Below are 12,951 nucleotides of genomic sequence, written 5' to 3' on the forward strand. Positions count from 1 at the left end.
GAGGCGTTTCTCCGCAAATGCAGCGGATCCGGGTGGCCCTGCTGTCAGGTGTCCAGACGGCCCAAGCCCCGGGCCTTGCCCTTGCCATGGCCGAACGGCGTGGGGGTCTGGGGGCCCGCCTGGTCCGCCTCTTGGCCGGACTAGGGGTCCGGAGGGAGCGGAGGGGGAAGGAGACCTCGGAGGAGGCCACATCCGGGGATAGGTGAGGGGAGATGGAGAAAGGCCGGGAGGGGCGCCCCTGGGCCCTAGGGGTCGTGTGTATGTGTGTGCGCGCGCTAGAGTGCAGTGACTGATCACATAAGCGTGAACGCATAAGAATATGTGTCAGTGTGCCACAATTTGGGGTGTGAATGTGGAACGGTCCCTTGTGCTCTTTTATAACTTTAAAACATTTACAATTTCGTAAGTCAGGCAGGCGGCCTACAGACAATAATTTCCTCTCCAGACAAAGTTTAAAGGCAAATGGAGTAGTTCCTCCCTCCCCTGTGGACTTTGATTCTCACATAGCAGGCCAATGTCTTCATGTCCCTTTGTCATGAGTATGAAAGGTTCCAGAGTCGTCTTAGACTGCACCGCCTTTGCCATTCGTTGCCACGGAGAGGTTTTCTCCATCATCCCTCCACCTGGAGATTGCTCTAGATGGTAACAACAATCAGCCTTTTATTTGCTGCTTGCTTTGTGCTTTACCTGGATTATCTCACGTAATCCTCGCAGCCCCATGAAGCAAGTATTCCGTGTGATTCAGATACGGAAATGGAGGTTCAGAGAGGTGAGGTCACCTACCCTAAGCCACACAGCTGGGAAGTGGTGGAGCCAGGATACGGGCTTAGGCAGTCTAACTCCAGAGCCCACATCCTGAAGCTCTGTTGCCTTCACAGACTGCCAGACTGCATGCAAGTGCTCCTAACCCTAGGTGCCACTGGTCGTGCGACCTTGAGCAGATTGCTTCACCTCTCCAAGCCCATGCCCGGGTAGCTGATGGAGGAGTGGAAGGAAAAACACCCTGTGGGTGGCTGAGCTGAAAGGCTGGGAGGGCGATAGTGAAAATCCAAGAGAACCCCAGGAGCTCACAGGCCCCGTATCCCGGAAGACCGTGGCTTGTGCTCTCGGGCATGGTGTTTGTACGTCTGCGCAGTTACTGGGCAATTTGTTCTGATCTTATCATGGCACAGCTGTCTTCAGCCACCCAGGAGGGGTGGGGGGCGTGGTGGGGGCAGAATGAGGGGAGGAATTTGTACTGCTCTCTCACCCTAAAGAGAGCGGAGGGGAGGGCCTAGCCACCCTATGCCTGGAAGCCTGAGTGCCCTGGGGTGCCCACACCCTGCCAGTGCCCTGCCCGCCCCCGCCTGGAAGGCACGCCCTCTCCCTTTACCCTGTCTGGCAGAAACCTGCCCTATAGGCCCAGGTGGCACTAGGAGAGAAGGAGGCGGGGTTGGAAGTACAAGTGAGTCACAGGTGGGGAGGGCAGAGGAGGGGCTGTACAGGCTCCTGGCAGGGCTGGCGTGATGACACATGCCATATGTGCACTTGCACTCGGTTCTCACCGGCTGTAGGAATGGGACCCCAGTGCTGAGGCACAGGCCTCTGATTGCTGGGTTGGGGGTCCTGATGGCATGGAAGAGGAGCCAAGGCATTTCCCCATCTTTCCCCTATTATTGCCATGATGTCCAGGCAACCTCTGGAGTGGGAGTCCTAAGTCCAGGAGTTCTAACTCCAAGGCTCTTTAGCTGTGTGACTCTGAGCAAGTCACTTCACCTCTCTGGGCCTCAGTTTCCTTATCTGAAAAATGGGGACACTAACAGCCACCTTCTAGGATTATTGTGAGGCTTAAAGGAGATCACGTAAGCACAATACTTAGGGCAAAGTCTGGCACATGGGAGGGCCTCGGCAAGTGGCAAGCTTCTGAATTATCAGAGCGCTATCCTTTCCCTGTATTCTAGCCCAGATACAAGGCCAGTCCTGCTTTTGATCCAAGCCCATTCTTTCTTTGCCTCTGGGGATGGAGTGGACAGCTGGGGGAGGGAGCAGAGAGGAGGGTGACACAAAGGCCTTCCACAGAAATGTTTTAGGAGCTTGTCCTGCTGGGCTATGGGCCCTGAGAGAAGGTAAGGGGAGAGGGCCACTGGGTCTGGTGTGGGGGTGATGGTGTTGAGACAGGAGAAGGCAACTTCATTCTGTTCCCCCTGTGCTTCCTTCCCAGGCCTTGGAGTGGCCAGAGCTGCCCTGACCTGGCTCAGGGCCAAGGCAGCACCAGCAATGTCAGCCTCAAGGTAGGAGAGAAGCCAAGGGGGGCGGGGGACAGCAGGTCCCAGAGGGCTGGCCAGGCTCTTAGAACCCTGACTTACAAGTCAGACAGGTGGAGTTCTAGTCCCCCCTTTGCTACTGATCCACTGTGTGACCCTGAGCAGATCACTCCCCACCTCTGAACCTCAGTGTCCCTATCTGCAAAATGGGGACAATAATGCCTTTCTTTCAGGGCTATTGTGAGAAATAAAGTAATGGAAGTGGAAGGCCCAGCATGAATGGGGCCTGCACCTTCCACAGGAAATGTGATTTCCTAGTGCTGGGGAGGGGAGGCATGTAGGGGCAGTACCTGTTCCCAGGACCCCCTTCGCTCCATCCCCTTCCTCAGTCCCTTTCCCCCACTTCCTGGCATGGCCCCCCTTCTGGCCACAGTTTCCCCATCTGCAGTGGAGACCTGAGCCATGAATCGGACAGTGACAGGGTGTTCTCCCCTTGGAGGAGCAGAGCAGCCTCCTCTGGAAGTGGCTCAGTCATGTGTGTCTTTTTGGTCCTGAATACCATCAGTAATTACTAGAGTTTAACTGACTCGTTATGTGTTGGGCACTCTGCACGGATTATCTCCTACAATCTGCACCGCACTCCCAGAAGGCAGGTACTGTTAATATCACACTCATTTTATACACGGGGAAACCGAGATGCAAGCGATATTGCAGCTAGGCAGCAGCAGAGCCGGGATTCAAGCACAGGCTGCCCCTATCCAGACCCCCACATTGATCACTGTGCTCTTTTGTCTCTTGTGTTCAGTCCCTGGGGAATGAGAGGCTGTATCTATTTCATAGATGAGTAAATTAAGTCATTTGGGATCAAGGACCCCTGCTAGAAGGAATTTTGACCCCAAATCGGGCTCCTCTGTTGCCAAGGACACAGCCCATCCCTTAAAACTGGTGGTTTGGGGGGCAGCGTCCGTGTGAGTCTGGGATCCTGAGTGCTTATCCGCACAGCCAGGCTGAACCCCCAGGGGAAGAGAGAGCAGACAGAAGTCAGGTGTTGTCTGACTTTCAGGGGAACCCTCTTCCCTGGCTCCCTCATGTCCCAGGTACACCTCTATGCCCAGGTACCTCCTCCCAGCTCTGCTGTGAGAATCACGCTGGGAGGGGCCAAGGGAGGTGGCTGCAGGCTCTCTGGTAGCCTGGAGTGGGCAGAGGCCATGGGCACTGGAGGCAGGCGTGCCAACGTAACCCCTAATCCCCAGGGCAGCTGGTGCCAAAGGGCCAGAGGCCTATGGACGCCTGGGAAAGTGCAGTAGGCCTGTGGGGAAGCTCAGATCACCAGTCTATGGGAGGCATGGCCAGGCCCTGGTGCCTTTTCACCTGGGAGGCAGTGTGGCACCTGAGAGTTGGGAGCTCTCTGTGCCTTGCTGTGTGACCTTAGCCATGTCCCTGTCCTCTTTGGGCTGCACTTTCCTCGTGTATAGCATGGGAAGTGGTGAGTTGTGCCCCTTTGTCCAGCTCTGGTGGCCCCAGCAGCCTCTCCCTAGGGCAGCTCAGCTTGGTGTCAGAGCCCTGCTCAGCTTTGCGGTGCCAAGGAGGGCAACCCTGGGTGCCTGGAGGGCAAGGGAGACCCTGTCACCATGCCCCTGCCCCTCTTGACGCCTGCTCCTACTTTCCCCAGGCTCGAGCCCAGAGCGCCTCAGAAGGGGACCTCCGCGCAAGCAGCCATGGTGGTTTCTGGATTTGGAAGCGACAGCGCATCTCAGGGGGGCCCGCTCAGCCCCTGGGGCGCCTACAGAGGCCAGCTGTGGGCAGCGCCTCTGACCTGGCCAGCCATGCCTCCGTGGGGCCCGAGAGCCTGGCACTGGCTGTGGCCTCAGCAGAGCCTGCTGGTACCAGGCACCCCCCATTCCCGGGGCCCACTCCTGGACATTGGGAACAGGGATCCCCAGGCTGTGCCCGTCAGCAACCCCCAGACACAGCTCCAGCGGTCCCTCTGAGGCCTGAGCCACCCGGCAACCTGGAAGACGCACCCATGCTGCCCCGCCCAGCCTCCTTCTCCACGGCAGAGGGGGCAAAGGGCAAGCCTGGCACCCCAGGGCCAGCCCCACGGGAGCCAGCTCAGACCCTACACACACGTCCCTCTGCCAGGAGGACCCGCTACTGCATCACTGTCACCCTGCAGGGGCTCGCGCAGGCACCTGGGGAGGAGGGTGAGGAACCGGCCCAACCAGCTCCACACCCCTGCGGCCCTGAGGAATCCAGGGGCTGGCGGGAGCCTCCCCAGGGGCCACGCCCCATCACGGGGTGTCCGACCGCCCAGCCCTGGGAGCCCCGGCTGAGAGCCCGACGGCATCGGGGCAGCGCGGCCCAGCGGCAGGAGCTCCGGGCCAGCCGGACACCTGGGTCTCTACGCAGACGGTGAGTGGGGGTCTGTCCCCGTGTGGGGTGATGGTGGAGGCGAGACTGGCGTCTTGCGTCTCTGCCTGTTCCCTGGGCTTCTCCAACTCAAGGCCCATTCATTCAGCACCCTGAGCGTGAGCCGACTCTGCCACCCTCCTGCCTCCTCTCCTCCCTTCACCCACAGGCTACCTCCTGAAACCCCTGCTGCTCTCCCCTGCCCTCCCAGGGAAAGGGAAAGCCTGTCCAGAGATGATGGGCAGGTGGGGGGTCACCTTCTCCTCAGCAACACCCCCCACTCCCCAGTTCTGTTCAGGAGGCCACAGACCCAGCCTGGGAATAGGCACCCAGCCAAGTTGCTGGGTGTCCTGGGGCAAGTTGCTTAACCTCTCTGGGCCTTAAGTTGTCAAGTGGATTTGGTGCCTAGAGATGAGGAAGGAGGAGGTGGTTACAGGAACATGCTTTGAACTCTAGAGAGTTGAGCTGCCAAAATAGCAGGGATGCTTATTAATTACGTCTCAGTGGCAGCAATAATTACCCCACCTGGCTCTGCGTTGGCAGCCACAGGAACAGGCGTCAGGATTCCTAAGCCCTGGTTTTTTATTTGTGTACAAATGACTCTCCTAAATCTGGTGGGTTCAGAGGTAGAAGGATGGGTCCCCCAAAACTCAGTGAGGAGGGTTGAACGTGGGACCTCCATAGGTCTCAGGCGGGGCTTTGAAGGCTGATGGGGTGGCTGTCACATTTTGTTTTCTGAGCATGACTTTATTTAATCCCCACAATAGTCCCATGAATCCCATGCCCCGCCACCTAATTACAGTAGGGAAACTAAGGCTCAGAAAGGTTAAGTCAGTTGCCCAAAGTCAACTTGAAAGTGAAGGGGCCAAAATTTGAACTGAGGTTTCTACACCTCCAGTGTCTGTGCTCTAAGCACTTCACAGCCTGCCCTGCAAAGAGACCTCTGACCCCATGCAGAGAGCGGAGGGTTGAGCCGGGTTGCTGATTGGACTCTAGAGTTTTCTGTGATCATGGTGGTGGATTTGGGGACATTGTACTAGGAGAGGCAGAATCAGAATCAGGAATTCCTGGGTCCTCTGGGCAGGGGTGAAGTATGCTTGTCCTGTGCCAAAGAAGAGGGAGAGGCCAGGTGCGGTGGCTCACGCCTGTAATCCTAGCACTCTAGGAGGCCGAGGCGGGAGGATGGCTCAAGGTCAGGAGTTCAAGACTAGCCTGAGCAAGAGCAAGACCCTGTCTCTACTAAAAATAGAAAGAAATTATCTGGACAACTAAAAATATATATAGAAAAAAAATTAGCCGAGTATGGTGGCAGCTGCCTGTAGTCCCAGCTACTCGGGAGGCTGAGGCAGGAAGATTGCTTAAGCCCAGGAGTTTGAGGTTGCTGTTAGCTAGGCTGATGCCACGGCACTCTAGCCAGGGCAACAGAGCAAGACTCTGTCTCAAAAAAAAAAAAAAAAAAAACAAAGAAGAGGGAGATGTGAGACCCAGGCTGGCTCTGAGACCTGTATGGATGCCCCAGTGGGGGGTGGGAGGATGGGGAGGGGAGGGCGGCAGAGAGAGGGAAGGAGGGTGGATGAGGCTGGCCCTGGAGTGGGGGAAGGGGAAGAGCAATAGGGTTAGCTGGGGGGACACGGGTTCTATCTGACACTTCCTGGCTATTTTGGGCCCAGGTGGATAATGACAGACTCAGGTGGGAGGCTAGGGCTCACTTAGAGAGGGAGACAGGTGACTTAACTTCTAGGGACATTATTTTTTATGTGGGGGAGGGATCTCTGGGCCAGGATTGGCAAATGTGGAGCGGGGCAAGACACAGCTGGGGCTGCAAGTGGGAACGTGGAAGATGTGTGTGCATCCAAGTGTGTGTGTCCATGTTCAGGTGTAGGTGAATTTTAGGGGGAGGAGAGCTTGTGGCTGTGAATTAACTGTGTGCACATGTGTGTCATTATGCCTGTGTGTTTCTCTGTGCATGTATGTGACTTGTATATCTGTTGTATCTCTGAGCATCTGTGTTTGTAACTCTGTGACTGGGTGTTTGTGTTTCTTGGTGAGTGTCTGCGTGTGTGTTTGTGTGTGTCTTGTGTCTCCGATTTTGTGTGTTCACGAAGGCGTCTGGATGTATTTCTGTGCCTGTGTAATTCGGTGGGTCTGCGTTGGCGTCTGAGTCGGTGCGTGTGCCTGGGTGACGCGGCATGTGTTTGCCGGCATGTGGGCCTGTGGACTGGTTTGGCCTAGTTTGGGGGTGACTCACAGGTAAGACGGGAGAATCCAGGACTTGTTGGGTTAGACAAGGCTCTTTCCCACACTCCCCCCGCCCCCTGCTCAGCCTCTCCCTTCTCAGCTCCACACACCTTGTTCCGAGTTCACAGGTCACCCTGCCAACAAATCCACTTCTGGTCTGGGGCCCCGAAGAAGGGCTTTGGGAATGGGTCCTTCTGCGGGCTCAGGAGAGGCAGCCTGCGTCATTGGCGTATGTCTTCAGAGCAAGGACAAAACGGGGGAGCTATAGGGAGGCACATTCCAGCATAGTTTGAAGAACATTCTAGCAGTCATGACTGTCCAAGGATGGGGCAGGTGAACTGTCAAGTGGTGACCTCCCTGGCCCTAGAGGTATGCGAGCAGAAGCCAATGACCACATGCTTGTGGAATGAGTGACTGCCAGGGGTGTTGTCCAGGGTTTGGTTTGGGCTGGGAAAGGCACTGAATTCTGATTGTTGGAAGGTCATTGACAATATATCTGATCTGATCATCAACGGCTTCCTTTAAAGCTGCTCTCCTGTTGCCGTGCCAAAGCTGACTGGGCCTTCCAAATGTTGTTCCTGCTTTTACATCTAATTCTTTGATCTCTGGACTCCTAATATACCACCTTCATGAGAAAGTTGGCTTTGGATGAGTTTAACCAGGACCTAGCACATCACCTGACACAATTAGCACTGAATGAGTGAATGACTGAATGAATGAGTTACTATTAGCACCATCAGGTACAAGGGGTCTTAGGGAAGGGTAGGTGGTTGTACTATTATTCAGAAATGGAGAGAGACTCAGTGAGGAGGACAGGGACCTGGGGGGCTCAGCAAAGGGGTCAGGCTCCATGTGGGGGAGTCCCAGTGAAGAGGATGGGGGTTCCAGTGGGAAAGGGGGGCTCCGTCCTTAATGAGGACAGGGGAGGGTGTTGGGGCCTTGGTGAAGGGCTAAAATCCAGGGCCTTGGGTGTCTGGCTGTGCCTTGCTCTCAGGAAGCTCTGGCTTGGGGGAATGGGAACCTATCTAAGCCCCACCTTCTGGGGGCCCCCCAGACCCTGTCCCAGATGCTGTCATAGCCACCAGCGGTCCTGGAGTCAGGTCAAGCTTTCCTGGGCCTCAGTCCTTTTCATCTCTGCCCCTCATAAAACCTGAGTCATGGCTGGGCATAGGGTAGGGTCAAAGTTCCAGATTCCACCAGCTCCTCAGGAGGGAAGGAGACGGAGATGGGGGAGGGGAGTTGTGGCAGTGGGTCCATTTCTGGCTGGGGTGGGGTCTTTGGGGGCGGCCTCATGGAGAGGAGGAACGGAGCTGAAGACAGGCCAGCAGTGAGACTGGGACTGAACAGGCTGATCTCTCTGCGGTCCTTGGGGTCTCAGAATAGGATTGCCTTGGTCAGTGCAGTCTGGAATGGGGGTGGATAGCTCCTCCAGGACTGATGTGGCCCCCTTTAAAAGTGAACCCACAAACCAAAGAGACTCAGTTTATCAGATAAATACATGAAGGTGTTTGGAAGGGTTAGGGTTCAAGTCTTGACTCTGCTACCATGTGACTCTGGGCAAATTTCTTAACCACTCTGAGCATTTTTAAAATCTCATCTGCAAAATGGAAATATTTATTTATAATGTGTTAATAATTTATTCTTTGTGAGGTCTCAAGGTCATGGGACTCTTCTGAGACTTCAACGGGACAATGAACATAAAGCACTTAGCAAGGTGTTTGGCAGAGTAAACTCTCAATAAATGGCTGCTGTTGTTATTGCAACGATTAAAACAGAGAAATTTACCACAGAGTTCCTAGGGAGTTGTCTTCGTCTGTTTCCTGTTGCTAATAACAGAATACCTGAAACTGGATAATTTATAAGCAACAGAATTTATTTCTTCCAGTTCTGGACGCTGGGAAGTCCAAGGTCAAGGGGGTGCATCTGGTGAGGGCCTTCTTGCTGGTGGGTCTCTGCAGAGTCCTGAGGTGGTGCAGGGCATCACAGGGCAAGGGGGCTGGGTGCCAGGTCTCCCTTTCCCTTCTTCTAAAGCCACTCCCATGATCACATTAACTCACTAATCCATTAATCCACGAGTGGATTAATCTATTCATGAGGGCAGAACCCTCATAACCCAATGGCCTCTTGAAGGCCCCACCTCTCAGTCCTGCCACACTGGGGATTAAATTTCAACATGAGTTTTGGAGAGGCAGATATTCAAACCAAAGCAGGAGCTTAGAGGGCTTCTTAGGCGGGCGTTAATATTATCCCCATTTAGTAAAGAAGGTTATGGGGCCCCAAGAGATCAAGGGAGGGTAAGAAAAAAATAAGACCCAGGCCTCGCGCCTCCAGGAGTGAGGGTGAGATGTGCTCTACTGATGGGCAGAGGAGTAGCAGTGCCCAGAACTTTGGCCCTGCGGGTAGGAGGGAGGATGCCTAGATGTGAGCTTAGGAGATGGGAATTCAAACCCTACCTTGGCAACTGCATAACTGCACCATCCTGAGCTAGTCACTCTTCTCTGACCCTCAGTTTCTTCATCTGTTCCATGGGGGAAATAACAGTCTGGGGAGAGAATTGAGGGGAAAGTACAATTGTAAAGCCCAAAGTGCCATGTCCTGAGGGGCTCTGTTTAGACCTACACATGCACACAGACTTGCCCCACGCTCTGACCATCATCACCACGTGCTCATGCTAGTACACACATGTGCACACCTGCTAAAATTTGGTCCCAAATCTCCAAAGTGACAGCAGGAAGTTTATGAGCCAGGGTTTTAGTTTATAAAGTCAGTTTTCATTCTTTCTCTCTTACTGGACCTTGGCATGACTCCGTGAAGCACACAGTCATTAATTCAGGTTTGTGGCCGAGGACCCTGAGGCTCGAAGGGGAGAAGTGGCCTGCCCAAGGTCAGCCAGCTAGGGAGCGACAGGCCTGGGGGACCCTAGCTCTGCTTGAGGCCAAAGGCCACCTTTCCTTTCTTCCCTTTTAACAGTCAGGAACAGGGTTAGAACGACCCTCGCCCAGTTTTCGGCTTTCCAGTTTCCTAGTTTTTGGCTCCTGGAGGACTAGACCCCGGGCTCCTCGGGCACAGTCCCAGCCCCTCCATGACCGGCGGGCCAGATGCACCTTCCTTTCCTCCCTTCGCTCTCCTTTTAGGCGCAGGCCTCAGCTTCACCCTTGGAAGGACCCTGGCATAGGAGATCACCCGAGAGTGGGCGGGGGCTGGATGAAAGGCTCCTGGCCATTTTACAGATAAGAAAACAATGACCCAAAAGGTCCAGTGACTTGCCCGAGTTACCCAGCCTGACAGTGGCAGGGGTAGTTATTCTGCACTTTGGGAAACCATTCTCGCCACGCTCTGACCCTCATCTCTCTTCTTCCTGGCACCGTCAGCAGGGAGCTGGACCACAGTGAGGCAAGGACGCCACAGGACAGGTCGCCAGGGCCCAGCATGGAGGAGGCAGGTGGGCCCCCGGCCCGGGCTGAGGCCCGAGTGGTGAGTGCCACGCTGACATGGCGGCAGCGGCCCCCTGCCCAGGAAGAGATCAGACACCGTTTGCACAAGGTGTCCCTGGTGTCAGGGGCCCAGATGGAATCCCCCAGGGAGGAGATGTTTGAGTACAGCCACCATCGTGGGGAAGTCAATGGCTTTCCTACACGGGAAGAAGAGACTGTGAGTTACCAGGGCCCTCGGGATGGGGCTGGCTCCAAGAACGTCCAGAGTCATGGGCCCATCTCTTCCAAGAAGTACACGCCACCCTACAAGGAGAAAAGGCCAGGGGGGTGGCTGAAGGAAGCCATGGACCACGCTGATGGCAGCCCCCAACCTCCCAGGACAGAGCTCCCAGGCTTGGGAGCTATGGCCAGGACTGAGCTCTTAGTGCCCCTGCCTGGCCCCCGAGAGCCAAGCCCCCACCCAGGTGTGGGTCTCACCAGTGGGAGCTCCCGGGGCCTCGAGGAACGGCGGGTGACACGCACCGTGCGGACCACCACGGTGGTGGGAGAGCATGTGCACAAGCGGGTGAGCAGCTCTGTGACCGTGGAACCGTCACTTCCGGGTGAGGCCCTGCCAAGGGGCCGCAACGCTGCCCGCACGGTGCGGGCCATGGTGGTGAGCCCTCAGGTTGAGGGCTCGCCCAGCCGCAGCCAGGCCCTGGAATTGCTAACCATCCTTGTGCCTACTGAGCACAACCCACCTGCCAGCCACCTGCCTAGGCCTGTGGGTGTCGTGCCAAGGACCCTGGGTCTGGGCAGCACAGCAGGGGTAGCCCTGAAGCAGCCATCGGAGACAGAGACAGCAGAGTTAAAGGACACCTCTGCCCCGGTCCCTACAGGCATCCCAGCAGAAGGTCACCCACCTCAGAACCAGGATGTCCCTGTAGCCCACCCAGACCAAGACCAGGACAAAGCCCTGGATGCCAGGGCCTATGAGCACCCGAGGGTGCAGAGAGCCTCCAGCCCCACCCAGCTCCCTCTCCAGGCTTCTCAGGGCCAAGCACCAGTCCCCTCCTCGCCCAGACTCCAGACCCATGCCCTTTCCGTGGACCCAGCCCACCCCCCAGAGCAGCCTGTGGTGCCCACTCACCCCAGGGCCCAGCTCACTCCCCGTTTTCTGCCCACTGTAAAAAGGGAAGGGCTCACGGACCCCCCTGCTGCCACTATCCTGCCCATGGTGAAGAGCGAGGGTGTGAAAGTCCCTGGCCAACCTCTTGCTCTATCCTCTACAAGAAGGGAGACTGTCCCCAGCCCAGGAGGTCTTTCTGCTCCATCATCCCCAAGGAATAAGTTTGTTCAGGACTCTAAAAATGTCCTTGTCTTCTCCGCCACCCAGAAAGAGGTAGTGCAAGGCCCTGGTGCTCCTGCTGCCTCATCCCTCTCAACCAAGGTTGTCCAGGGCCCCAAAGGCAGCCCTAGCATCCAAAAGGAGGTTGTCCAGGGTATTGCAGGCAGCCTTGCCCCTTCCCTCACCAAGGAAGAGACTGTCCAAGGGCCAGCTGCTCCTGCTCCCCTGATCTCCAAACAGGATAAGGTTCCCCAGAATTCTGAAGGGAGCCCCATCTCACCTCCCACCCAAAAAGAGGTTGCCCAGTGCTCGGGTGCTTCTGCTGCCTCATTTCCCGCCCAGAAAGTGGTTTTCCAGGACCCTCCTGTTCTTCCTGCCCCATCCTCCTCAGTGGACAAGGTGTCCCCCAGCCCAGGAGGCACCCCTGCCCCAGAGGCCACAGAAACAGAGGCCAGCATGGAGCCCCAGCTTGTCCCTGACCCCACTGAGGGCAAGACGTGTCCAGAACCACCGAGGGAGGAGGATGAGGTGGCCCTGGATGCTGACCTAGAGATTTTCCTGGATACCCTGCGGAGCATGGAGCCCCCTGAGATCCTCCGCACTCACCGGCTGCCACGAGCCCCGCGCTCCTCCTACCTGGCCATGTATGCCACGCTGCCTGCCATAGAGGAGGACCAGCCCGGGCCATGGGTGCTGGGACCCGGCCCCCAGGAGGTGCCTGCACTGGAAGAGAAGGTGGAGGAGGAGGAGGAGGAGGAGCCAGAGAACCCCTACCTGAGTGACGACGAGAAGCTCCAGCGCAGGCAGGAGAAAGCTGGGCCCGGCCCCTCCTGGGACCTGCGCCCCGCCAGGCCCAGCCAGGCCTCTTGCTCTCCTCTGGAGATGATGAAGAAGCACGTAGCAGGTGCCAAGGGCCCCCACCCAGAGCTGGGGCTGGAACTGCAGGCAGGCAGCAGACCTGCTTCCCGTCTCGGAGGCAGCCTCCTCTTTGGCAGTCTGGTGCCTGCCACCAAGGAGGCCCCCACCCCAGAAACACTGGGCACAAAGCTATCTGCTCTGCCGCCCCATGGAGCACCAGGGCTCAGGAAGGTGCCAGGACAGTTGCCCCTGCTCTGCAGCGAAAGGCTGCCGCCAGAGAGGCCTGCATGTTCCCAGTCCCCAGAGGGGTGGGTGAGTGAGGCCTCAGGTGGGCCAGGGAGGGTCTGGGTGGTGTGAGGAGAATGGTACCGGGTGAGGGTTAGGGTCTCTGGGGGCAGGAGGCTGTGAAGGCCCATCTTTCTGGGCCTCAGTCTCCCTATCT

The 12,951-nt window shown here is 56.7% G+C and overlaps 2 protein-coding genes across 3 annotated transcripts in view; both read left to right on the forward strand.

Moving 5' to 3' along the window:
- Positions 1-10,135, forward strand: LOC123634877 (collagen alpha-1(I) chain-like). Its single transcript, XM_045546557.1, has 5 exons — positions 1-202; positions 2,201-2,270; positions 3,916-4,655; positions 4,822-4,897; positions 10,025-10,135. The coding sequence occupies exons 1-5, from the start codon at positions 18-20 to the stop codon at positions 10,133-10,135; spliced, it is 1,182 nt and encodes a 393-aa protein (XP_045402513.1). The 5' UTR covers positions 1-17.
- CRYBG2 (crystallin beta-gamma domain containing 2) overlaps positions 4,285-12,951 on the forward strand; it is a 25,312-nt gene continuing 16,645 nt past the window's right edge. The window contains exons 1-2 of one of the 2 annotated variants that reach the window (XM_045545883.1): positions 4,285-4,655; positions 10,262-12,821. In XM_045545883.1, coding sequence (XP_045401839.1) covers positions 10,320-12,821 — 2,502 coding nt within the window. In that variant the 5' untranslated portion in view covers positions 4,285-4,655; positions 10,262-10,319. Of the gene's footprint in view, positions 4,656-10,261; positions 12,822-12,951 lie in introns of those variants that run through there. The other variant, XM_045545884.1, reaches the window with a different exon arrangement.

This window comes from Lemur catta, chromosome 3 (genome assembly GCF_020740605.2).
Source record: "Lemur catta isolate mLemCat1 chromosome 3, mLemCat1.pri, whole genome shotgun sequence".
NCBI classification, from domain to species: domain Eukaryota; kingdom Metazoa; phylum Chordata; class Mammalia; order Primates; family Lemuridae; genus Lemur; species Lemur catta.